Source organism: Erpetoichthys calabaricus, chromosome 14 (assembly GCF_900747795.2).
Source record: "Erpetoichthys calabaricus chromosome 14, fErpCal1.3, whole genome shotgun sequence".
Classification (NCBI taxonomy): domain Eukaryota; kingdom Metazoa; phylum Chordata; class Cladistia; order Polypteriformes; family Polypteridae; genus Erpetoichthys; species Erpetoichthys calabaricus.
The window spans coordinates 26,090,223-26,118,217 of record NC_041407.2 but is presented as its reverse complement, the minus strand read 5'-3'; the positions used below and the strand labels follow the sequence as shown (position 1 = coordinate 26,118,217).

General features: G+C 41.8%; 1 protein-coding gene across 4 annotated transcripts; it reads left to right on the top strand.

The window, feature by feature from the left end:
* Position 1: 1 nt before the first annotated feature.
* ten1 (TEN1 subunit of CST complex) lies at positions 2–27,788 on the top strand. 4 transcript variants are annotated; one of them, XM_028818973.2, is made up of 5 exons: positions 2–147; positions 9,326–9,424; positions 13,447–13,538; positions 15,073–15,230; positions 27,476–27,788. In XM_028818973.2, the coding sequence occupies exons 3-5, from the start codon at positions 13,450–13,452 to the stop codon at positions 27,625–27,627; spliced, it is 399 nt and encodes a 132-aa protein (XP_028674806.1). In that variant the 5' UTR covers positions 2–147; positions 9,326–9,424; positions 13,447–13,449; the 3' UTR covers positions 27,628–27,788. The 4 variants fall into 4 exon arrangements, with proteins under 4 accessions (XP_028674806.1, XP_028674801.1, XP_028674804.1 ...); XM_028818968.2 differs by having other exon boundaries at positions 27,473–27,788; XM_028818971.2 differs by lacking the exon at positions 2–147 and adding an exon at positions 7,026–7,041 and having other exon boundaries at positions 27,473–27,788.
* The last annotated feature ends 207 nt before the right edge of the window (positions 27,789–27,995 follow it).

Genomic DNA, 27,995 nt, shown 5'->3' with positions numbered 1-27,995 from the left:
TCAGTGCTACTCTTCACGTGATCGGGTATCACGTGACACTGTCCGATGGTGGGCCGTTTGGGCCAAAAGTGTTGTATAGAATTCTTTTAAAATAGCGGCGCTTCGGACGTGGTTTATCTCCACGCTTCATTTGGAACAGTCAGTACAGTAAGTATCGTTAAACATCTTTGATGCGTCTTCTGTCAGTAATAAAATGATAGACAAACGTGTGTGTCATGAATGCCCAAAACTTCCTTCGGTTGGCCCGGGACACTTAAGTTTTGAGGTGTCGACCTGTTTGTTGCCTTCGTGGTTTTACTAACAGGCAGGAATACAAACTCACAGTTGGGCCGCTTCACAAATCCAGTAGAAGTTCGCTGCCGGTGCACTCAGGGTACAACGCAGGAAGCGATCCGTTGATTCACTCATTAGCACACAACCACATTGTACTGGTTAGGCTGATTGACCATTTCGTCTTAAGGGATGTGGGCAAAAAGGTGACACAGACAAAGGGAGAACGTGCAAATTACAGACAGACAACAACCACATTGCGTGATGCAAACCCAGTACCACGCACCACTATGCCCCCTGCGAGTCAGGTCTGTCATATTTAAATAAATTTTCATGAATTTTGAGTATAGCTCCCAGTCCCACTTAATTTGGATTGGTGGCACCATATTTGGCTATGTAAATGCACAGTAATTTTATATTTGGGTATGTAAGTGCACAGTAATGTTACAGTTTTTAACTCTTTTTGTAAAATGTATATTACTAGGTGGTGGCTGCTTGCATTTTGCAGGCCTTAAGGTTTCTTTATCTGTTATTAAACACATCAGCATTCCTACACAGCCTCTTTTTTCACTCATCCTTTCTTGTGAATGATACCGACCCATTAACACTTGCACCAGTAGATTCCAACACAGTTTTTCCCACAGGTTGCAAGGTTGCTAAACTGTAAATAATTTACAGTATAAATAGTATTTGAAAATATGTATTATATATGTTACCGGTAACGGCGCACAGCACGATAACGTGCAGTCAATACACTTGACATGATCATTCCTAGTTTTCATCCTCTTTCTCTGTACGTTTACCATTCATTTGCTCAGAGGTTGATGTGCTTGCTGCTTCCTGAGCAGCTCTTCCTTTCTCCACCCAAGCAGCCTGCTTCTTTTCTTCATTTGTCAGGCACCTCCATCTATCCATTCATCCATTATCCAACCCGTTATATCCTAACTACAGGGTCACGGGGGTCTGCTGGAGCCAGTCCCAGCCAACACAGGGCACAAGGCAGGAAACAAACCCTGGGCAGGGCGCCAGCCCACCACAGGGCACACACACCAAGCACACAGTAGGGGCAATTTAGAATCGCCAAAGCACCTAACCTGCATGTCTTTGGACTGTGGGAGGAAACCGGAGCACCCGGAGGAAACTCACGCAGACACGGGGAGAACATGCAAACTCGTCAGGCACCGTTTCACATTAAAATTAATTAAGTCAGTGTTTGTGTTGCAATCACTTAGTATGTTTTCTTTAATTTTTCACTTAAACTGGCACTTAAGTCTTTAATCTGCCTCAAGAATGATGTAAGATATGAAGAGGTAGGGGAAGTGACGGTGAAGGTGGTAGGGAATGAGAATGGGGCCTGTACTCGTGTGCTGCACGGTCTCCCTGCTGGCCGCTGCAAAGAGAGTTGATTCTACAATAAAATAAAATAAGAATAAAAAGAGGAATAACATTGGAGGTCAATCATCACCCCGAAAGCGGGTGGATAGTAGACATCACATAGTAGATGTGTACCAAATTTTAGGTCAATATGTCAAACAGTTTGCAAGCTACAGGTGATTTAAAATCCTGGACAGACAAACAGACAGCCACAGTAGCGTATCTCTCTATTATAAAAAAAAAAATCTTGGAAGGAGATGCTACGTGACGTCCTGTGAGACAAAAGGACAGCTGCTGTACAGGCTTTTAAAATGATCGACGCGAAGTGCGACAAGCAGAACACGCAGCTCGGCAGCAGAAAGACAGCAGCTGATCCGACCAGAACTCCTTAGCGTGCATTCATACCCACACCCCCCTTGACAATGTGAGTAGCAGAGCACCCTGATGGTGGGCGAGTGAAGCGAGTAGTTATAGTTATATATAAAGATATATAATAATAATTCTTTGCATTTCTATTGCGCTTTTCTCTCTACTCAAAGCGCTCAGCAATTGCAGGCTAAGGGCCTTGCTCAAGGGCCCAACAGAGTAGAGTCCCTATTGGCATTTACGGGATTCGAACCAGCAACCTTCTGATTGCCAGTGCAGATCCCAAGCCTCAGAGCCACCACTCTGCCCAAAATCTGACTCTGTGATTGATATTAAAATAAGGTATACTGGATGGCATGTATACTTATTATTTATGTGTTTATTTTATTTGTATTGTATTTCTGCCAACTGCTTTGAGGAGACATGCAAGTAGAAGACTTAATAGTGGTTTCATTTCAATTTTTCCCCTGGGGGGGTATATTGTTAATTTTCTAGAACTGAATTCATATCGCTTGCACCTGATACTGATCAATTATGCAGCGACATGACATGTATGCTACCAGTCAAAAGTTTGTACGCACCCAGACATTTTCATGTTTCTGATAGAAATGAATACCCATTTTTAATCAGGATACTCTTAAAGTGATTAAGATTTGTGATTCCAAGATTTTTTTTAAGGAAGCGATTCCTTAAGTCCACACTAAATAGATTCAATTACAGATGTTTATTGTCGCATACGCTGCAAGAGCATATTGAAATTCTTGTGCCACTGTTGCAGTGATGTGTAAATAAATACGGTAAATAAATAAGAGGAAGAGAAGATGAGGATAAAAATAAATACAGAGGATAAATGAATCTTTTTACCTTGTATTTACTGTACTTATTTAATATACAGTACAATTTCAAATACCAGTGTTGTCTGCAGCAGACCATCGATGACTTCCACTGACAGACTGAGGAGATCGTTCCTCCCCCAATCTATGCGACTGTTCAATTCCACCTGGGGGGGGGGGGGGGGGTATAAAACGTTAACATTATACAAAGTTATTGTCTGTTTTTTGATAACCTGCATTGTTATCAGTCTTTAATTTAATATTGTTTTTTGTGTCAGAATTCTGCTGCTGGAGTATGTGAATTTCCCCTTGGGATTAATAAAATCAATCTATCTATCTATCTATCTATCTATCTATCTATCTATCTATCTATCTATCTATCTATCTATAGTGCCTTTCACATCTATCTATCTATCTATCTATCTATCTATCTATCTATGTATCTATCTATAGTACCTTTCACATCTATCTATCTATCTATCTATCTATCTATCTATCTATCTATCTATCTATCTATCGTGCCTTTCACATCTATCTATTTATCTATCTATCTATAGTGCCTTTCACATCTATCTATCTATCTATCTATCTATCTATCTATCTATCTATCTATCTATAGTACCTTTCACATCTATCTATCTATCTATCTATCTATCTATCTATCTATAGTGCCTTTCACATCTATCTATCTATCTATCTATCTATCTATCTATCTATCTATCTATCTATCTATCTATGTATCTATCTATAGTACCTTTCACATCTATCTATCTATCTATCTATCTATCTATCTATCTATCTATCTATCTATCTATAGTGCCTTTCACATCTATCTATCTATCTATCTATCTATCTATTGTGCCTTTCACATCTATCTATTTATCTATCTATCTATAGTGCCTTTCACATCTATCTATCTATCTATCTATCTATCTATCTATCTATCTATAGTACCTTTCACATCTATCTATCTATCTATCTATCTATCTATCTATCTATCTATCTATCTATCTATCTATCTATCTATCTATCTATCTATCTATCTATCTATTGTGCCTTTCACATCTATCTATTTATCTATCTATCTATAGTGCCTTTCACATCTATCTATCTATCTATCTATCTATCTATCTATAGTACCTTTCACATCTATCTATCTATCTATCTATCTATCTATAGTACCTTTCACATCTATCTATCTATCTATCTATCTATCTATCTATCTATCTATCTATCTATAGTGCCTTTCACATCTATCTATCTATCTATCTATCTATCTATCTATCTATCTATCTATCTATCTATCTATCGTGCCTTTCACATCTATCTATTTATCTATCTATCTATAGTGCCTTTCACATCTATCTATCTATCTATCTATCTATCTATCTATCTATCTATCTATCTATCTATCTATCTATCTATCTATAGTACCTTTCACATCTATCTATCTATCTATCTATCTATCTATCTATCTATCTATCTATAGTGCCTTTCACATCTATCTATCTATCTATCTATCTATCTATCTATCTATCTATCTATCTATCTATCTATCTATCTATAGTGCCTTTCACATCTATCTATCTATCTATCTATCTATCTATCTATCTATCTATCTATCTATCTATAGTACCTTTCACATCTATCTATCTATCTATCTATCTATCTATCTATCTATCTATCTATAGTGCCTTTCACATCTATCTATCTATCTATCTATCTATCTATCTATCTATCTATCTATCTATCTATGTATCTATCTATAGTACCTTTCACATCTATCTATCTATCTATCTATCTATCTATCTATCTATCTATCTATAGTGCCTTTCACATCTATCTATCTATCTATCTATCTATCTATCTATTGTGCCTTTCACATCTATCTATTTATCTATCTATCTATAGTGCCTTTCACATCTATCTATCTATCTATCTATCTATCTATCTATCTATCTATCTATCTATAGTACCTTTCACATCTATCTATCTATCTATCTATCTATCTATCTATCTATCTATCTATCTATCTATCTATCTATCTATCTATCTATCTATCTATTGTGCCTTTCACATCTATCTATTTATCTATCTATCTATAGTGCCTTTCACATCTATCTATCTATCTATCTATCTATCTATCTATAGTACCTTTCACATCTATCTATCTATCTATCTATCTATCTATAGTACCTTTCACATCTATCTATCTATCTATCTATCTATCTATCTATCTATCTATCTATCTATCTATCTATCTATCTATAGTGCCTTTCACATCTATCTATCTATCTATCTATCTATCTATCTATCTATCTATCTATCTATCTATCTATCGTGCCTTTCACATCTATCTATTTATCTATCTATCTATAGTGCCTTTCACATCTATCTATCTATCTATCTATCTATCTATCTATCTATCTATCTATCTATCTATCTATAGTACCTTTCACATCTATCTATCTATCTATCTATCTATCTATCTATCTATCTATCTATAGTGCCTTTCACATCTATCTATCTATCTATCTATCTATCTATCTATCTATCTATCTATCTATCTATAGTGCCTTTCATATCTATCTATCTATCTATCTATCTATCTATCTATCTATCTATCTATCTATCTATCTATCTATAGTACCTTTCACATCTATCTATCTATCTATCTAACTATCTATCTATCCTTTCTTTCTTTCTTTCTTTCTTTCTTTCTTTCTTTCTTTCTTTCTTTCGGATGCTGGCCTTAGAGGTTTCACAGAAAAAACGGCATATTTCAAACTGGCAAATAAAAAGAAAATATTAAACAAAACAACACAGACAATGAATGAAAGATGACTGGAAGAACGTATTATGGCCAACATCTCCACTGTTGCAGATCACACTGGTGTCTGGCGTGTAGAAGCCAACTGAAGACCTGTAAGGTGTTTGTTTCACACACTACACGTTTTCATGTCCTTATCCTCTTATGCAGTTGCACATCTGGGCCGTCCCCTCCTTTTTGTACCCTGGTTAGATCCAGTTTGCCCTCTTCTGTCAAGACAGCAGTGGGAACCTGTGTATGACATCTTCAGGTGTGTGCCTGTCCTAATCAGTCCAATCCATTGAATTGACCACAGGTTTACTCCAAACAAGGTGTAGAAACATCCAAATGATGATCAATAGAATGGGATGCACCTCAGCCAAATTTCAAGTGTCATAGTAAAGGGGACTGAATATTTGTGTCAATGTGATATTTGAGGTTTTTTTTTTTTTTAATTTGCCATATTTTTTTTAAATTCTATGTTTCTCTTTTTCATTCTGGGGTATTGATTATTGCTTCGTGTGGGGAAAAATACATTTAAGCGACTTTAACACAAGGCTGTGACATAGCAAAATGTGAAAAAGTGAAGGGGTCTGAATTCTTTCTGAATCCATTGTACTGTATATCTTTAGTATCAGCCAAAAATCTATAATTAATATCAAAAAGTCTGTGAAGTAGCGGCTCATTCCTTACCTTGGCTGACTTCCGTATAAAGCTTGTATAGTCTCCCTACATACTGTAAAGGGTACCCATTTTAAGAATCTTCTGTTACAGTATGTCGACTGAAGACCACTCGTTGAGGAGGACCACTGCCAAGAGATGTGGTTTGTGTAGAGAGAGATACATCCAGTGGAGTTCGTAGACAGAAACTTGAGGTATTACAGCGATATTCCTGCTCATTGTAGCAAAAAGCAGAATACATACTACACAGAAACATAGCAGGTTTTAGTTTTAAAAATCACATTTTTATTATCAAGAACTGTTTCTTGGATGTCTGTTACTGAGTCCCAGCTACATTGTGCACCAAGCAGACAGGCTGTGTGTTCACCTCTTTTTCCTTTTCTTGCTTTATTTAAATAGCTGCTGGTACATTACACAGCTAGCCCATACATATAAATAGTAATAACAAATAAATAATTTTAAAAAATCTTGTGTGGCTGCCTCGCTGCATTCAGACTCCTCTTCAGTTCCCAACAGCAGTGCCTGCTTTATCAATGTTCTCATTTTAACATGGACTTTGTGCAGTCCAAACAAATGCCGGTAGGGCTTTTGGTGGCTCTGAATTGGCCTGCAGTGAGTGTCCTGAAGTGAACTGCCTTCTTGCCTAAGACTTGCAGGAGTAGGTGCCAAATCTGAATCTGCTTGAAAGAGGCAAGCCCAGAAAAAAAGGTTTGTTATACTGTAAAATCTACAAAACTAGTAAGCCCGCGATTCGCTAGCGAATCGGAAATCCAAGAATGGCAATCAGTTTCTGTTCTGTCCGATATCTGGATGGATGACATATCATGGAGGGTGGGTGCGTCTGGGGAAATGTCATTTAACTACATAAGCATATCTGTAGTAAAGTAGTCTCGTTTTGTGGAGACGTGATTCCGTTGCCTGTGCTGACACCGACTGCTGGCAGTGTTTTGCACAGCAAGTTCAGTTTACAGGTTGTGGTGTTCGTGTGCCAGCCACTGAGTGTGGGAAGCTGCTGGGTTAGAGTCTGTGACCGTTTTGTGATCTATACTACTGGCACAGTGGATTAGAGCAAGTGCAGCTCACAGGTTGTGTTGTTTGGGCGCCACCTACTGACTCTGGGAAGCCGCTGCATTTGACTCTGGGGCGGGCACGACGGCGCATTACGTTGTGTTATTTGGGCGCCACCTGCTGACTCCGGGAAGCCGCCGCGGTTTGGGAAGTCGCTGCGTTTGACTCTGGGGCGGGCGGCACAGCGTTGTGGGATGCCACTGCATATGACTCTGGACTCTGGGGCGGGCGCCAAAGTGAATGACTGTTATGTGATCTACATTACTGGCACAGTGGATTAGAGCAAGTCTAGTTTACAGGCGGCGGGTTTGTTGCAGTGCGCATGAGTCTGTTGCCTTCGCTGACACCGACTGCTTGAACAGGTTGTGTTGTTTGGGGGCCACCTACTGACTCTGGGAAGCCGCTGCGTCTGACTGTGGGGCGAGCGCCACAGTGCAATATGCGCCTCGGTGGGAAGCCGCTGCGTGAAGACATATCATGGAAGGTATATGCGGTGGTGTGGGCGGTTGCGTCCGGGCGGCTGTACAACCCAGCGTGCATGTCATACCCCAGGTGTAGTTCACAGGTCATAGTCTCGTTTCTGTGTTTTGTTTGGTTTGAGCCGTGACTCCTTTCGCAAGCGCGTTGTAGGTGCGCACGTTCTCACAGCATGGACCTGTGGGGAATCCGTCCGTACTGTAATACAACCTTCAAATCCTCTCGTTTCTTTTTTTGCTCTGTGGCGGGCGGCAGTGCGCGTGCGCCTCGATGTGCCCAGCGCCCTGCATCCATATCTGGTTTACAACCTTCGGTTAGTAAGATGGATAAGGGTATCAAAACATTTCAGATTTTTTTTTATAACCTGAACACTTTTCACTCAGGTCAGGTCTGGCTGGGGAGCATGCACTGGTACAGCATGTTGCTGCACCCACCACACAACAAAACAGCTCAGGATCCCGGTTGTCGACCCCCCAGGCAGACACGCGGTCCAGTCCCACCCTCCGGAAATGACCCTCTATCTGCTGCAGCCAGCTGTTACGTGGACATCCTCTTAGCCTGGTCCAGACACTCTGGTCCTCAACAATGAGGATCTTGCAAGCCCGATCACCCTCAGGGAGTCACGCCACATAACTGTAGTGCCATAACTGACGCCCCCCTCACAATTCAGGTAATGTGCCTCATTCGGGATGCTGTGAGCAACACAAAGTCAAACCATCGGTACCCAAGGATTTCCGAAGAGACACAGTACCAACCTTTCACTAGTTTTCTAAATTTACATCCATCAATAATCAAGAAACCATAGCATGTTGATTAACAAAATAAAGTAAGAATTTCACTGTACACTGCACACGTGACATTAATGATCTGGTACACTAAAATCATCCATGGCAAACACTGTGATGTACAAGCCATTTTTCAATTTTGCATTTAGAATTCAAAGTGGAAGCCAATGATCAGTTATTGATTTAATGACGGCTTGAACCAAACCCTACTTAATGAAAGAGTGAATGGGTGTTTAGATGGCTTTCATGTGCCTGGCACAAGTTCTAATACTCAAAACCCACAACTGTGCAGAAAATGACTGTCAATGGACCAATCTATGGGGAGGCCAGCTGGATTGTGTTTCAGACTTTACCATGCAGAACAATTTTCAGTTTTTCTGGAGTGCCCCCTGGCTTCTTAAAATTGATTTTGTTTTGTATATCTTTGTGGCTCTATTGCCACATGATGGCAGAGGTGTTAGTTGTTTGATGGACCACCACTTTGGTATTATGCACTTGAAAAGCTTTTCATGCATTCACGAAAAGACCTTTGGTTTCATTAGAGCCTGTCAAAGATGCTACATTGGGATGGTGCCCCAAGCTGATACTAATGTCTTTCATACCCATATACAGTGGCAAATCTTTAATCCAAATAGCTCATTCCTCCTCCTCTCTCTCCACAGATGCTTGACTGGATCGAGGCCTGGTGACTCCTGAGGCTACTGTGTTCAATAAATTCACTGAATACACTGGAATCTGCTCTAGGACTCTTCCCCATTCCAGTAAGTAGCTCTGCTCACCGAAGTTCAAGCCAACTTACAATATCACAAGCATACTGTACATATGAGCATTACCCAGACAGTTTTTCAATCCATTTTTTTCTTCCTCTTTGTTGGTAATTTATTTTTGAATTACTTGAAAATTCTAATCGGGTGAGTAGGTCTATCTGCTTCACTCTTCTTTCTCTATGAACGCCAACAGCCTTGCCCTAGAGTAGAACACGAGTGGCATGAGCTCCCCCTATAATCCTTGCGACGGCATTGCACACGTTATACTTCCAGATGAGTGCTCATTGGTTGTCAAGGTTACACATACACAGAGCCCACCCCAAGACTTGAGACAGAATTGAACTCCCTCCGAATCACTAAGATGATGTAAATGAAGTCTGCAATTGAAAACCGCTGGAAAAATCGTGTAGTGTGACAGGGCCTTTTCACAAGAAGACAAAGCTAACAGTCAATACCAGATTAGATAGATAGATAGATACTTTATTAATCCCAAGGGGAAATTCACATACTAAAATATCTATATATATATAATTCTCTAAGCCGCCACCAGAGCAGGCAAGACACCTATGAAAGCATGCAGGAAGGAGCCACGCCCACCAACTCTAAGACCATTGGATATGACGAAAACTTGCACAGCCACGCCCACCAACTCGAACGCGACGCCTCGGAAAACATGCCGTCATTTCTGTTTGTCTGTGCTACAGTCCACATGCAGCTCTGAGCCACGTTGACTTTTCGGTTACGACGCACGACTGCGTGCAACATCGCAAACTGTTTTACACGCTACATACAGCAATTTGCATCCGCGACAAACATGCGTCTTCTTAGATGGTCCTGCAGGAACACGGGAAACGTTTCCCCGCCCACCAACACTCCTTATTCCCCAGCCTGCATTCACCCTCGCCCTCTAGGCATTCCCACTGCCTGCTCATGTGCCCGCACGCAACAACTCACCGACCACCCGGTAAGTCACTTTCGTCTGTGCTAGCAGTCCACATGCACCTCTGAGCCACGTTGACTTTTCATTATTCTTTTCGGTTATGACGCACGCACCACCATCGCAAACTGTTTTACACGCCATGGTCTTAGAGTTGGTGGGCAGGTCTCCGTGAGTTGCTCTTGCAAGCGGGCACATGACCAAGTGGTGTGTATGCTTTGAGAACGAGGGTGGACGTGGCAAGACCATGTAAGAAGAGGCATGTTTGTTGCGGATGTGAATTGCTGAATGCAGCGTCTAAAACAGTTTGCGAGGGGTATCCCATGGGATCCTTAAAACAATCCTTTAAAACTGAGGTTAAAACACAATGAAGGAAGCAGTCTTTAAAAACCAATAAGCCCTGTGCCTCCGTTTCATTAGCGTCTCACCTGCTTCACCGATGCAGGCCCTGCAACAGTCAAGACGCTCTCTCAGCAGCTGACCATCTCTGTGCCTGACTCCACTATAGGCGGCAAAAAAATTATGAAAGTACGGGCGCATTTGTTTCACACAAGCTGTGTGGGGGGGTGTTAGTTAGTTAATTAGTTACTTGAAGGATTTCAAGATTTAATATGCACAAGCGGTAACACTGCAATAGCAGCCCAAACCAGAAAAGACGGCTGGCAAAAAGTGGCCGACAAATTAAACGCGTGTGCATTGTACTTACTGAAAGCAGCGTTACGGATTTTGCAAATGTTTTTGCAAATTTTTCCCTCTGCTTAAAAAACATTTAAAAAGCGGCGTGATTATGTGGCGTATACTACGCCGTGGGTTGGTATGCAGCGTCTAAAACAGTTTGTTTGTCGCGGATAATTTGCCTTTTACTATTACACGAAGACAATTTCCTGTTAATACTTTGTTACATTGATATAGCGGTGTTCTCAGTATTCAAAGCGCTATCCACACAGGGAGGAACCGAGACGCGAAACCACAAACTTCCACAGTCTCCTTACTGCAAAGCAGCAGCACTACTACAGTGCTACAAGGCAGTTAAAGAATACACCGGGCTCGATTTTCTTATCACTTCTGTTTACAGAGATTGGGTCGTAGATAGCATTGTTGCAGTGTTACTTTTCTTGGTGGCTTATTACATTACAGTAATCCCTCACCTATCGCGGGGGTTACGTTCCAGAGCCCCCCGCGATAGGTGAAAATCCGCGAAGTAGCGACCTATATTTATTTTATTATTTATACATATTTTAAGGCTTTATAAACCCTTCCCACACTCTTGTAAACCTTTCTCACTCTGTTGTTAACCTTTCCCACGCTCTTATAAACATTTCCTATGCTCTTAAACACTTTCTACATTCTTAAACACCTCAGACCAACACTGCACACTGCACGCAGCAATCAGACGTCAATGTGTCTGCACTTGCTTTGTGAAGGGGGGCAGCTGAACTCACGCTGAGCAGAAATGGACTTTGTGCTGCTTCTGCCAAAATGCCTGCTTGTCGCTCTGCGTGTTCGGAAGGAGTGTGTGTGTGTGGGTATGTGAGAGCTGAACGCACCTTCGCTCAAACCCCCCCTCCCCGGAAGCGCAGTACGCTCCTGCCACTTCGCATTGTCAAGGGGGTGGGGAGCTGAATGAACGCTAAGGAGAAGTGGACTTTGTGCTGGCTTTGTGCTGCTTGTCGCTCTGCGTGTCAATAATTTTAAGCCTGTACATCACCAATTTTCCTGTCTCACTGTCTTGTCTTGCGTGAAGTTAAAATGTTTTATAATAGTGAGATGTTACTCATATCCTTAGCCCGACATCCACATATCATATGTGTTAACAAAGTGTGTTTTATAAGTTTACATGTGTTTAAAGCATGTGGGATGGGTATTTTAAGGCATAAACTATAAAAATGTTTATTTATATGGTCTTTCTATATCGCGGATTTTCTCCTGTTGCTGATGGGTCTGGAACATAACTTCCGCGATAGGCGGGCAATCACTTGTATTTAAAAACCCGCGAAGTCGTGAATCCGCGAAAAGTGAACCGCGAAGTAGCGAGGGATTACTGTATACGGATGTTTCACATGTTCATTTTTTCCCCTGTGCTTAAAAGACATTAAAAAAGTGTTTCTCAACTGTGACTCCGGAACATCTCAGTACGCAAGCTATATTAAGCGTCAGCAACGAAGACTCGCTACACCTTAATCTACAAGTACTGACACTTATCCCTACCGACGAAGTAACTTTCACCAGCGTGGCCTTCTTCATCACAGACAATCCCGCTTTCAGTCACGGACAATTATATGTTACTCTCTCCAGAGGTCTATCTTTTCATTCACTCACAGTGGTGTCCACAAACCCACTCCATTTGGACAACTGTGTCGTTCAGCAAGTGTTCACCCATCAATACATAATTAGGCGGCGTATGCTACGCCGCGGGTTCGCTAGTATATATAAAATATATAATAAAATATATCTATTAAAGATTAGTCTTTAAGGAAAACACACTTTTTATTAGGCTGTTTGGCAGCACTCCTATTGTTCCATGTAAGATTGTGCACAGTGCCTACTGCTGGGAAGATGCACTTTGGAGGAGACAATAAATTGATCTGTATGATTTTTTTTATTACTACTCCACATTTGTTTCTTGAAAATTTCTTAGTCTGTAATACAATTAATGTTTAAAGTCGTCTTATTTTTTTTTCTCAATGTATAACTCTTAATACGTTTGATCATATTGTTGAAGGTGCTTTCCTACTGTGGTTAGAAACCAGAAAATCTTCCGTCTGGTAAGCTTCTTTATTACTCAAGCAGACCTGTAGTTTCATTCTCTGCTTTACAATTGTAGCCCCCACTAAAGAATGTCATCCTAAACTGCCAACTACAGGACTAAATAGTCCCACATTACATCTCATATTTCTCGTTATTCCCTAACACAACTCTGAGTACAGTGCTGATGGGTGTTTTTGTCTCAGTTTTGGAAACTGAAGTGTACTTAGGTTCTTACCATCTTCCACTTGACCACACGATCACTGGATGCTGATGGCATGGCTGAAGCTTGCGAAGTGCACACACAGCTGTCTTCTTACTTTCTTCCCCACAGAAGATGCTGCCGATGCCCGGAGTATTCCGCTTTCCATGGGAGTTCAGTTCTGGAGCTGTGCAGCCAGGGGAAACACTCAGGACGTATGGCAGGTAGTTTTTCATAGGATCTTGGGAAGTGTCTTATGTGATGTGGAGCTCTGCTGGAAGGAGATGTGTTTCTGGCTCATTAAAATGTTGATGTTTAATTTTCTCTACTAATTTGGAATTACCTTAGCGCTTTAAGCAATAGTGATTAGATAATGGGTATTGTTGACTAGTGATAGTATGACTATGACCCTGAACAAAGTGTTGGGTGTTATTGCATGATTCAGCTTGTTGCCCACAAGAGGACGGTGTTCATCTAATTCAGGGGTGGCAAACTCCAGTCCTGGAGTGCTGCAGTGGCTGCAGGTTTTCATTCTAACCATCTTCTTCATTAGTTTTTGCTGCTAATTAACTTCTTTTGCCTTCATTTTAATTAACTTGATTCAGGCCCCTTAGTTGTTTCTTTTTCTTTAATTAGCTGCCAATCAATAATGAAACACAAAACAAGGTGCCACATGACCAGCTCACCCGTGCCCATCACACAATATCTTAATACATAATTCGCCTGCCTCCTCACTCACTCACTCACTCACGTCCGTCTGAAGCCGAATGCGCAGTCGAATTCTGCGCAGCTGCCCGAAACACCTTATGAGACCGACATCCAACCCCAACATCGCGACAGGCGGCGGATTTACAGCCGCGAAAATTCAAAGAGGCCACTTCGATTAAAGCTCTAGAGGCCTGAAAGGCGATTTCGACTACAGCTCGAGGCCTAATTACGCATTCTGATTCAATTACGCATTCATTCAATACACCTATATCAGGTTTGTGGTGCTTATACTTATTACTATTCCATATTGTACTGGAACATTCATCATTCAATATTATACTATAGGCCTGGAAAATTCATCAACTAACAGTACAAGCCTGTACAGTAATGAGTAAACCGGACTACAATCATTACAAAACAACTTCTTCGTTACTTATCATTTGTTCTTCATACACTGCTGACACAAACTCGTGCCTGTTTCATCTTACGTTGTCGAAACGGGCTCTTTGTCTAGTCTGAACATAAAGAAAGGTGAAGGTCTCAGTAAAGTTGATCTCTTGGGTCCTCAGAACATCTTGACGGTGTTCTTAGAAAAAACAGAAAATCAACAGCTATGGAAATGTCTGCTGTGTGAGAATGAGAGCAGCAGCACGTCGTGGAATTAAATAACGAGTTTAATTAATGTCAAGAATTGGCTTCTCATTAAGAAACTGGTTGGAGTGAAATTAGTTGGAGTTCGAAGCCCCAATTTAGCTGGTCAACTGTTGACTTGTTTCACATTTGATTTGTTTGGCTGTCATTTAATGAAGAACATAATTAATTCAGAGCACTGAATCCTTAAAAACAGGGCTATTAAAATGAAGGGAAAGGAAGTTATTTAGCAGTGAATCCTGGTCACTGATTAGGAAATGGGTTAGAATGAAAACCTGCAGCCATTGTGGCACTCCAGGCCTGGAGTTTGCCACCCCTGATCTAATTTGTGTGGGTCTTCAAGGTGGATATCCAAGTATCAACTTATTTCAGACTTCTTTTTGTCTCTCTCTTTGTCAGACTTGCATGTTACAAAGCAGAAGAGTCAGAAGCCACCTTGACAGCTCATGACGGAACTTCTGATTGTCAAGTGTGTGTGTGTACACAGTTAGTGGAACCTTTCCAGGCCATCACAGGTGCCCCTTATGTCACACTTGGAGAAGCAGTAAGGCGAGAAGGTGAGGCTCCTGAGATCTTTAATGAACAGGATTGGTTGACTGATTACCATCTTAACATGTGGCATGATGAGTTTTAGTAGTATCATTTCACTTATTACTTAACAACTGGGTTACAAGCACTCATCCTGGAGTTCCTTAGTGGCTGCTGCTTTTCATCCCAACCAATTTCTGAAGCAGAATCCATTTTTGCTGTTAATGGAGCCTGTTATTAAATAGGATGGCATAATTTTGTTCTGCAACATCAGAAATTCCCAGCAGTGTCTGTTGTAATGTTCAGTGGACTGGAGTGAAGTCATACTTGTCAATCCTCCACTTTTTTTACTCTAATTTCTTCCTAAATACTTTATTAAACATGTTTCCTAATGAGAAACGTAGTTTAAGATGGCAATGAGTTATTAGCCACCTTTTAGTTTGCACCTCCTTATTGTTAATGAGTTGGTTATGGAAATAGTCAGCAAAGTCAAAATGGGCTGTGAAAAAAATATCTTTGTTTATCCTCTTGATCTTTCATTTAACATATTAACAAAAATCTAATCTTTTAATTGACGTTAAATAACTGAAAGGAAAAAGATATTCTTATCATAAAACAAATATTTTGTCTTTTTTTTTTTTTGGTCACCTCTTCATTTAATACTTTGCACAGCCTCCCCTTTACCTTCTGTTGTAATGCTTAATCAGGTGGAAAACACATGTCAAGGGATCTGAGGCCATTGCACCTTACACAATCTCTCTAGATTGAATCCCTCTCCCACTTGGACAGAGGCAGTGGTGCTGTAAGAATTATGTTTCTGGACTTCTCTAGAGCCTTCAACACAATCCAACCTCTGCTCCATAGGGACAAGCTGACAGAGATGGGAGTAGAGTCATACCTGGTGGCATGGATCGTGGACTATCTTACAAACAGACCTCAGTATGTGCGTCTCGGGAACTGCAGGTCTGACATTGTGGTCAGCAACACAGGAGTGCCGCAGGGGACTGTACTTTCTCTGGTCCTTTTCAGCCTATATACATCGGACTTCCAATACAACTCAGAGTCCTGCCACGTGCAAAAGTTCACTGACGACACTGCTATCGTGGGCTGCATCAGGAGTGGGCAGGAGGAGGAGTATAGGAACCTAATCAAGAACTTTGTTAAATGGTGCGACTCAAACCACCTACACCTGAACACCAGCAAAACCAAGGAGCTGGTGGTGGATTTTAGGAGGACCAGGCCCCTCATGGATCCCACAATCATCAGAGGTGACTTTGTGCAGAGGGTGCAGACCTATAAATATCTGGAAGTGCAGCTGGATGATAAATTGTACTGGACTGCTAATACTGATGCTCTGTGCAAGCGAGGACGGAGCTGACTATACTTCCTTAGAAGGCTGGCGTCCTTCAACATCTGCAATAAGATGCTGCAGATGTTTTATCAGATGGTTGTGGCGAGTGCCCTCATCTACGCGGTGGTGTGCTGGCGAGGCAGCACAAAGAAGAGGGACACCTCACGCCTGGACAAACTGGTGAGGAAGGCAGGCTCTATTGTTGGCACAGAGCTGGACAGTTTGACATCTATGGCAGAGCGACGGGCGCTGAGCAGACTCCTGTCAATCATGGAGAATCCACTGCATCCACTGAACAGGATCATCTCCAGACAGAGGAGCAGTTTCAGCGACAGACTGCTGTCACTGTCCTGCTCCACTGACAGACTGAGGAGATCGTTCCTCCCCACACTATGCGACTCTTTAATTCCACCCGGGGGGTAAACGTTAACATTATACAAAGTTACTGTCTGTATACCTGCATTGTTATCACTCTTTAATTTAATATTGTTTTTTATCAGTATGCTGCTGCTGGAGTATGTGAATTTCCCCTTGGGGATTAATAAAGTATCTATCTATCTACACTGTTCAGATTTTGAGGTCTACGCTTGTAACTCACCTTTTCAGCACATCACACAGTTTTTAGGTCAGGAATGGCCAAGAAAAAGCCTTGATTTTGTGGTCACTGAACCATTTTTATGTTAATTTGTTGAGTTGTGCTTTGGATCATTGTCTTGCTGGAAGATCCAGCCACGGCCTGGTTTGCGCTTGCTGGCAGAGGCAATCAGGTTTTGATTTAATTTGAGCTGATACTTGGAGTCCATAATACCATGTATCCCAAAAAAGTTGTCCAGGGCCTTTGGCAGACAATCAGCCCCACAACATCAAAGATCCATTGCCATCCTTCAGACTGAACTTCTACACCATGGCTGTCAAACTCGCAGTGGCTGCAGGTTTTCATTCTAACCATCTTCTTCATTAGTGAGCTGTTTTTGCTGCTAATTCACTTCTTTTGCCTTAGTTGTAATTAATGTGACTCAGACCCCTTAGTTATTTCTTATTCCTTAATTAGCAGCCAAACAATAATGAGAAGCAAAACGAGTCGCCACATGACCGGCTCACCTGTGCCCATCACACAAAATCTGAAAGAAAGGTGATGGTCATGTTGGTCTACTCAGGTCACCAAAACATTATGATGGTGTTCTTAGAAAAAACAGAAAAATCAACAGTTTTGGAAATGTCTGCTGTGGCAGAATGAGAGCAGCAACAAGCCGTGGAATTAAATAACGAGTTTAATTAACAGCAAGAATCTGCTTCTCATTAAGAGATTGGTTGGAGTTTGAAATCCCAGTTTAGCTGGTCATCTGTTGGCTTGTTTCACATTTGATTTCTGTTTGGCTGTCGTTTAGTGAAGAAAGGAATCAATTCAGAGGACTGAATCCTTAAAAATGGGCCTATTAAAATGAAGAGAAAAGGAGTTAATTAGCAGTGAAAACTGGTCACTGATTAGGAAAAGGGTTAGAATGAAAACCTGCAGCCACTGCGGTCCTCCAGGCCCGGAGTTCAACACCTCTGCTCTACACCAAACCCACCTCTGGTGTGTTGTTCATAAAAAGCTCTGTTTTGATCTCATCTGACCAAAGACCACAGTCCTATTGAAAGTCCCAGTAATGTTTGGCAAACTGCAGATGCTCGAGTGTGTTATTTGACGACAACAGAGGCTTTTTTTTTTCTGGCAACCCTACCAAAAAATTTGTGGCTATGTTGGGTTGCAGTTTGTAGTTTCAAAGACTTTCTGACCCCAGACCCAGCAAACATCTACAATTCTCCAGCTGTGATCTTTTAGCAACTCAAATCATCCTCCTCCTCACAGCGCGTGGTATCAATATAGGCGCAAGTTCTCTTCCAAGCTTTATCTTAACATCGTCAGGTGCATTAAACTTATTATTGTCCTGATAGTGAAAATGGACATTTTCAGCCATTTAGCTTTTTCCTTATAGCTGTTTCCTCGTTTGTTCAGCTCAACTACCTTTTGTCACATATCGTTACTTTGTTCTAAGTCTTTTCAATTGTGATGGATGACTAAGGGAATTTGGCTTGTGTGTCAACGCTTATTTATACCCCAGTGAAACAGGAAGTCATGGCTGACCACTGTTCATACTCACTCACATGAACTTAAAAACATAACATATGGATGGTAATATATTTCAGTCAAATTATATCCTATGACTTTCCAGGACTGGCACACATACAGTGCATCCGGAAAGTATTCACAGCGCATCACTTTTCCCACATTTTGTTATGTTACAGCCTTATCCAAAATTGATTAAATTCATTTTTTTCCTCAGAATTCTACACACAACACCCCATAATGACAACGTGAAAAAAGTTTACTTGAGGTTTTTGCAAATTTATTAAAAATAAAAAAACTGAGAAAGCACAAGTACATAAGTATTCACAGCCTTTGCCATGAAGCTCAAAATTGAGCTCAGGTGCATCCTGTTTCCCCTGATCATCCTTGAGATGTTTCTGCAGCTTCATTGGAGTCCACCTGTGGTAAATTCAGTTGACTGGACATGATTTGGAAAGGCACACACCTGTCTATAGAAGGTCCCACAATTGACAGTTCATGTCAGAGCACAAACCAAGCATGAAGTCGAAGGAATTGTCTGTAGACCTCCGAGACAGGATTGTCTCGAGGCACAAATCTGGGGAAGGTTACAGAAAAATTTCTGCTGCTTTGAAGGTCCCAATGAGCACAGTGGCCTCCATCATCCGTAAGTGGAAGAAGTTTGAAACCACCAGGACTCTTCCTAGAGCTGGCCGGCCATCTAAACTGAGTGATTGAGGGAGAAAGACCTTAGTCAGGGAGGTGACCAAGAACCCGATGGTCACTCTGTCAGAGCTCCAGAGGTACTCTGTGGAGAGACGAGAACCTTCCAGAAGGACAACCATCTTTGCAGCAATCCACCAATCAGGCCTGTATGGTAGAGTAGCCAGACGGAAGCCACTCCTTAGTAAAAGGCACATGGCAGCCCGCCTGGAGTTTGCCAAAAGGCACCTGAAGGACTCTCAGACCATGAGAAAGAAAATTCTCTGGTCTGACGAGACAGAGATTGAACTCTTTGGTGTGAATGCCAGGTGTCACGTTTGGAGGAAACCAGGCACCGCTCATCACCAGGCCAATACCATCCCTACAGTGAAGCATGGTGGTGGCAGCATCATGCTGTGGGGATATTTTTCAGCGGCAGGAACTGGGAGACTAGTCAGGATAAAGGGAAAGATGACTGCAGCAATGTACAGAGACATCCTGGATGAAAACCTGCTCCAGAGCACTCTTGACCTCAGACTGGGGCGACGGTTCATCTTTCAGCAGGACAACGACCCTAAGCACACAGCCAAGATATCAAAGAAGTGGCTTCAGGACAATTCTGTGAATGTCCTTGAGTGGCCCAGCCAGAGCCCAGACTTGAATCCGATTGAACATCTCTGGAGAGATCTTAAAATGGCTGTGCACCGACGCTTCCCATCCAACCTGATGGAGCTTGAGAGGTGCTGCAAAGAGGAATGGGCGAAACTGGCCAAGGATAGGTGTGCCAAGCTTGTGGCATCATATTCAAAAAGACTTGAGGCTGTAATTGCTGCCAAAGGTGCATCAACAAAGTATTGAGCAAAGGCTGTGAATACTTATGTACATGTGATTTCTCAGTTTTTTTATATTTAATAAATTTGCAAAAACCTCAAGTAAACTTTTTTTCACGTTGTCATTATGGGGTGTTGAGTGTAGAATTCTGAGGAAAAAAATGAATTTAATCCATTTTGGAATAAGGCTGTAACATAACAAAATGTGGAAAAAGTGATACACTGTATATTAGAGAGAGGTAAGGAGCAGGCGCTGACACAAACCACCTCAGGATCCCAGATTAGGACCCGAGTGCAGCCATGCGACGGGTGACACCTCAGCACTGCACTTGTTCAGATGGAGTGGAGGTTTTTATTCTGCCACCAACCCCTAAGTTTTTCCCTGCAGGTTGGAGGGCCTCCATGCAGGGCTGGATGCAGATTAACGTCATACCCAGGACGGAGCAATTGCAGATTAAGGGGCGTTCAAGAGAAATATTTGCTTTATGTTTTTTTTTTATCTTTCAAGTATTTTACTTCTAAAGGTTTTGTTTTATTTTTAAATATTTTGAATGAAAGATCAATAGGAAAAACAATAAAAGATATTTTTGCAGTCCATTCTTCTTGTATTTACCAAGGGAGGACACTGTAAGCACTCAGAGAATCTTAATGAGAGTCAGAACATAATGTGCATGGAGGTGTGGTAGCGTGTTGCTTCACAGACTGCATAGTCTTCCACGTATATTTTGGTTTAGCCTACACCACAACGACATCGAGACTCTAAAATGAACCAGTCTGTGTGGATGTGTGCCTTGCATTAAACTGGTATCCATTTTAGGGTGAGCTTCTGCATTATGCTGGATGTTACTGGAATAGTCTCCATCACCCGAAAACCTGAAATAAAGACAACTGGTTCTGTGAAAGGTATGAAAGTTAGCATCATTTTGAAAAGGATAGAGAAGTAAAACTCGTGAGGGTCTGGCATTGCAATTAATGAGTCACATTAAAAATACCACAAGAGCTGCAACTGATATGCCGATGGACCACAGTGGACAATTTTCAGGAATCCTTCCAGAGTGGAAGGACTGACATGAAATAGTTTTTACAGTAAAATTCTAGTTACTATCAGTCAAGACTGACGTCAGATAAAGACTGCAAGGTGTGCAGCGGTGCTAACCGGGATCCAGCATCTGGTGTTTGAATCCCACACCTGGTCATAGTCCATGTGGATTTTACACATTCTTCCACTGCGTGCTTTCCACTACACACATTTTTTTTTCGCTAATCCCAAATGATGTCCTGTTTAGGTCAATTGTCGAATCTAAGTTGAACGTCCAAGTGTGTATTTGCGTGTGTAGGGCCTGCAGTGGACTGGTAACCCGTTAAGATTTTGTTGCTGCTTTGCCCCCTTGGAGGACGAGGTAGGGCGCTGGTTCAACAACACTAAATTGGATCAGCCTAGTCTTGTAGGGCCAGACATGAGACTCGAATGAGGCAACACATATATGGGGACAATTTGCTAAAAAGTTTGTAGTGGATGGTTGCAATATTCACCACTGGAAAGGCTCCGTCCACAGACTTTCTTCATAAAAAACTGCCCCAATTTCCTCCAATCTGTGCACTTTTGAATGCCTGGGGAGCAGTGTCCCATTTCTCCTCATGTATTGGATGGATACATAAAATAATTATGCAAGGACAAGGAGAGAGGAAAAGAAACTGAACAAAAGACTTGACACTGAGAGGAAATGGAAGGGTAAAATTGCTCTTATCAATTCGAAGAGCTCAATACGTGAAGCTTAGTAATGAATTTAGATTATGTTACAGAAGCATTGTGGTGTGTGTGTGTGTGTGTGTGTGTGTGTGTGTGTGTGTGTGTGTGTGTGTGTGTGTGTGTGTGTGTGTGTGTGTGTGTGTGTGTGTGTGTGTGTGTGTGTGTGTGTGTGTGTGTGTGTGTGTGCAAGGGCGGAGTGGTGGCTCTGAGGCTAAGGATCTGCGCTGGTATCCCGAAGGTTGCCGGTTCGAATCCCCGTCACTGCCAAAAGAGATCCTACTCTGCTGGGCCCTTGAGCAAGGCCCTTAACCTGTAATTGCTCCAGGGGCGCTGTACATTGGCTGACCCTGCGCTCTGACCCCAAGGGGTATGCGAAAAACTAACAAATACTGTTGTAAGTCGCTCTGGATAAGAGCGTCTGCTAAATGATGTAAATGTATATTGTGGCCACCGGGGGTGCACCAACCACCCAAACCCAACACAAAACACAAGTCCGGCAACACACAAGTTTTATTTTTCTGCAGGGGGGGACCCTTTTCTTCGTTCCCCAGCTGCACAGCACAGTACACAAGCACCAAGCACAGTGAAGCACAACAATAGCACTTTCTTTTCTTCTTCTCTGTCATTGTCGCTGTCACTCCTTCTGCCTCCACTCTTCCTCCGACAAGCTTCGTCTTCCTCCCAACTCCATGAATGCTGCACTCGGGAGTACTCCAGGTGGCTCATTAGTGAGGTCCAGAAGCACTCCCAGGTGTGGCAGAAACCTGACAAATTAGGGGCTCTGCATCTCCCCCTGTCGCCTCTAACGTAACCCAACAGGGATGTGCCAAACTACAATCCCATGGAGCCCTGTGGGAATCCGAGGCACTGCTGAAACCCAGGCGCTGCCATCTAGCTCACTGGGAGAGGCAGTGCCCTGTGCATATCTGCTTATATGATATACGTATAGAAATACACACGTACATTAACATATGTTAAAATGTTGCGACCAATACAGCTATAGCATGTTTGGCGTTTTCAATTAGACAGTAATTTTAACGTACTTTAGCTAATTTGTTTAGATGTGTAGTGAGACACTGGGTGATATCCAGCCTTGACTGTGGTTCTGCTGCAGTTATCTCAGTGTGGTTAAGCATATTTACTGTTTCACATCTCTCATTTAACAACTCACTTAACAACAGTTTCACCTCCTTTTAACTTAATGTGACAGCACACTTTTTAGTCCATCCATCCATCTGTTATCCTAACCTGAATATCTAGGACAGGGTTTTGCAGCAGTTATAGGGAGGAAAGCAGGAGCAATCCCTGGACGGGGCAACTACCCAATTAGTTTGACTGCATATTTCACGTTTCATTTTTTTCGCGGACGTATCTGCCATTTCTTTCATGCTCTATAACGTAGAGTAACGGACCCCCTGCACCATGTTGCTGGGGATCTGCTTTCTCCAGCTGGAAGCTTAGCCGTGGTGCAGATTGATGGGCTCCTTCTTCGGAGTGAGTTTGCCTGGATTGTCCTGTTTTTCGTGTTTCATTCAGTGATATCGATTTTCAAGTGTGCTGTAGCTGAGCTTCTTCGGTGTCATCCATCTTAACTACCTTTAGCACTGTGTCATCACCAGGATCTTCTCTGTTCTCCGTCTTTCTCGTCAGAAATACATTCACCGCGTGTCTCGACAGAACTTCAACTATTATGACCAAAAGCCAATACAATCTTTGTGGTCAACTCTTCCTCGACATTCACGGAGATCTGGATGGACTGTTGACTATAGTGTGCTAGCTAACCCAGCAAGGTCAGCTATGGCAACACCTGGGAAAATCAAACTTGCGTTTGGGCTGTTCAAAACCCGTTCACTCACCAGTAAGGGCCCTCTACTCTACGATCTGTTAGCTCTCCATAAGTTTGATTTTCTTTGTTTAACTGAGACGTGGCAGCCACCCAGGGATTCTTCTCAGCTGAATCAAGTTGTTCTCCCAGGGTTTGTTTATATTTGCCAACCCCGTACCTCTGGTCGTGGTGGTAGTTTTGCGATGTTCTACAGCATGAAGTTGAAAATATCATCTAAAACTGTGCCTCAATATGCCTCATTTGAATCCATTATTTTGCAAACTGATGGACCTGCTCCCACTATACTTGCCACTGGTTACCCACTGCCTAAGCTGAATAAGGACTTTTTAAAACAAGGAATTGTCTGAGTTTGTTAATTCTTTCTGTTCTGTGTCTTCAAATGTTATTTTGCTGGGTGATTTTAATATACATATGGACACTGTTACTAATAATCTTATGAGGGTTTTTATATCATGCCTCGATAGTATTGGTCTGCAGCAATTTCTCGACTTTCCTACTCACTCTAAAGGCCAAATTCATGATCTAATTTGTTGCTCTGGTGTTACTCCTTATTATTGTACAGCATCTGACCACAAACTGGTATCTTTTAATGTCTACATATCCATCCATCCATCCATTTTCCAACCCGCTGAATCCGAACACAGGGTCACGGGGGTCTGCTGGAGCCAATCCCAGCCAACACAGGGCACAAGGCAGGAACCAATCCCAGGCAGGGTGCCAACCCACCGCCGAATGTCTACATAATATTATTTAAATCAATTCCATCTCATTTCGCAGCATTAAGAATATTGATTTGCCGTCTCCAATGGAGTTGACAGTATGCCCAGTAGTGACATGTTATTTACCCCAGATGAATTAGTTCCCCACTATAACGATGGATTATGCCACGTTTTTAGATCGTTTTGCTCCTCTGAAAACCTGGACTGTCTCTTTCACCCACTCTGCTCCATGGAGCTACACCAACTTAATTCTAAAGGCTGATGTTTGGAGTGCCTTACTATAAAAAGACAGGCTTTGCTGTTCATAAGAATATGTATGATGAACACATCCTCTACTATAAGGATGCTTTGCCTGCAGCAAAAACTACATATTATGCGATACTAATTGGGTCTGCTAAAGGGAATGCTAGGGCTTTATTTTCAACTGTAAACAGCATTTTATGGCCTCCTGAAAATCTTCCACCTGAATTTTATTGCACTGATCAATGTTAATATGAAGATTGGAAATATCCACCAGCAGTTGACGTCTTCAGGAAATTCTGTACATGGAAAATTTTATTATCCCCCTTCTTCTTTTCTTACTAGTTTTAAACTCCCAACTGTGGAGGAAATATCTGGTATTATTAGAAAGTCCAAGCCTAACCCTAACCTGTCAGCTGTATCAAGTTCCTACTTATTTGGTTAAATCCTGTTTATCTTCTCTTTCCTCTGTAATAACTAACATCATACGTTCTTTATCTCTTTAAACAACTGTGATAACTCCAATTCTCGAGAAATCTGGTCCCTACAACCTAAATAATTATTGTCTGATCTCAAATTTTCCATTCCTTTCAAAAACACTTGAAAAAGGCTGTTGCTGTGCAGGTTCACTCTTACCTTACTGATTCGTTTTGAACAATTTCAGCCTGGCTTTCGTCCATTTCACAGTACAGAGGCAGCCCTGGTCAAAATCACTACTGACCTGCTTAAGGCAGCTGACTCTGGTCTCTTAACCATACTTGTGTTTCTTGATCTGAGCGCTGCCTTCGATACAAGCTCTCCTGAGATTAAAATCAATTGGAATTATTGGCACTCCACGTGCCTGGTTTAAATCTCATCTCTTGGATCGTACTCAGTACTAGAAATTTTCAGTTCACAAGTTTGCCCAGTGGTTAGTGGTGTTTGTGCCCCCGGGCTCTGCCTTGGGCACCCCTTCTATTTATTATTTATCTCCTGTCTCTTGGTCATATCTTCACAATATTTGATATTTTTGTTTTCACTGTTATGCTGATGATACCCAGCTCTATCTGTCTACTTAGCCTAATTTCAGTCTTCCACCTTCTCTGACTCCCTGCAGAAAGTTAAATTATGGTTGTCTCTTAATTTTCTTAGATTAAATAGTGATAAAACAGAGGTTCTTCTGGTATCGTTTAAATCTGTTTTGGCCAAATGTGATAATATTTATTTGAGTACTGTACTGATAATTCCCCCCAGGTTAACAGCTTAGGTGTCATTGTTTATAGCACCTTAAAATTTGAGGCACATATTAATTATATTACTCGGTTTGCATATTTCCATCTACGTTACATCTCGTATTGATTATTGTAGTTCCATCCTCTCTGGTCTTCCTCACAAACTCCTTCACCTCAATTGGTGCAGAATGCTACTGCTCGTATTATTACTAGAACCTACTCCACAGAATACATTACTCCTGTCATTCCAGCAGCTTCACTGGCTCCCTGTTAAATCTGGCACCTTCTTATCTCTCCGATCTTCTTCATATTTCCATTCCTTCCCATATCCTGAGATCCATCCATCCATCCATTTTCCAACCCGCTGAATCCGAACACAGGGTCACGGGGGGTCTGCTGGAGCCAATCCCAGCCAACACAGGGCACAAGGCAGGAACCAATCCCGGGCAGGGTGCCAACCTACCGCAGGACACACACACACACACACACACACACATTAGGGCCAATTTAGAATCGCCAATCCACCTAACCTGCATGTCTTTGGACTGTGGGAAGAAACCGGAGCGCCCGGAGGAAACCCACGCAGACACGGGGAGAACATGCAAACTCCATGAAGGGAGGACCCGGGAAGCGAACCCAGGTCTCCTAACTGCGAGGCAGCAGCGCTACCACTGCGCCACCGTGCTGCCCTATCCTGAGATCTTCCTCCTCTATTATTCTTATTATACCTCCTGCACGCTTGACCACCATGGGTTTAGAACTGTCAGTTCAGCGGCCCCTCGGCTCAGGAACTCTCTCCCATAAGATATTTGTAATATTGACCTTCTTCCTACCTTTAAATCTCACCTTAAAACACATCTTTTTAAGCTGGCTTACTTTGTTTGACATACATTTTAGATATATTTAAATTTAATTTTATTATTTTATTTATACTCGTTTTATTGTACTGTAGTATTTTATTAATTTTATAATGTGACTGTTGTTATCAATGTGTTCTGTAAGGTGACTGTCAGTGCCTAAGTAAAATATAATACATTTTAATAAGTAAATATATAATAAAAAATATATAAAGATCTGATCACAAAAAATAGATATGACCTACACTTTGGCTAATTTTTGAGATTGCAGGCTGTCTAATTAAATGAGAACTCTAAATAGACAGTATACAGTACTGTTATTTGTCCACAAAGAGAAATTAAGACTTAAAAAAAATGGAAATATTATAATAAACAGCAACCCAAAAACGCACAGGAACTTGCTTAACAAAAAGATAGCGTCTGCCGTTTAATAACAGGTTAGTAGACAGGAGTAAAAATAGATCAGATTGTGGTCGGATCTGCCTGTATTGACTTTTGAATATTTGAAATTTAAGGTTAATCTAGGACCCTGCTCAAGAAGTCTGGTTTCTGGGGGGTGTGGGAAGAGTTGTTGGAACACAGTACAGAATTATAGAAACTCTCATGAGTTAAACAGCCCTACAATATACAGGTACAGTATATGGAAACTGACAGCTCGCTTTTACCTCTTCACCAGCAGATGGTGCTCTTGTCCTTCATGCCCGGGTACTCACGTGTGTGGAAGGAGTTGACTTACAGTTGCTGCAACAAGCTGTGAATGAGCAGAGAGCCTACTTTCTGGAGAGGAGCTCACCTGAGGCAGCTCTCCCAGAAGCCTCCACTGGCACTTGACAGCTTTGCCATCACACTGGATATATTCAGTACCTTTTCTGTCCTGCTGAAGATGACTGGGATGGCAGTTTCAAAAATCTGTTGTGGGTGCCTGGAGTACAGGACTAAAGAGTTCTGCTTGCTGCCAGTACAACATGCAATAAAGATTAAGAGACACCTTACTTTTTGTTTTGTTTCTTCCAGTTAAGTGTTTTTGTCTTTCGATCAAGCATAGACATTCTGGCTCAGACGCTTAGTGGTCTGTCGAGTATGTAGAAGTAGCTGATGCAGCCAGCCTCCATGGAAAGGCTTCTGGAATTGAAGGAAAGTCTTGCCATTTACACCACAGGCATCACATCTATGTCAGTTATAAGGCCAGGATAGCAAGA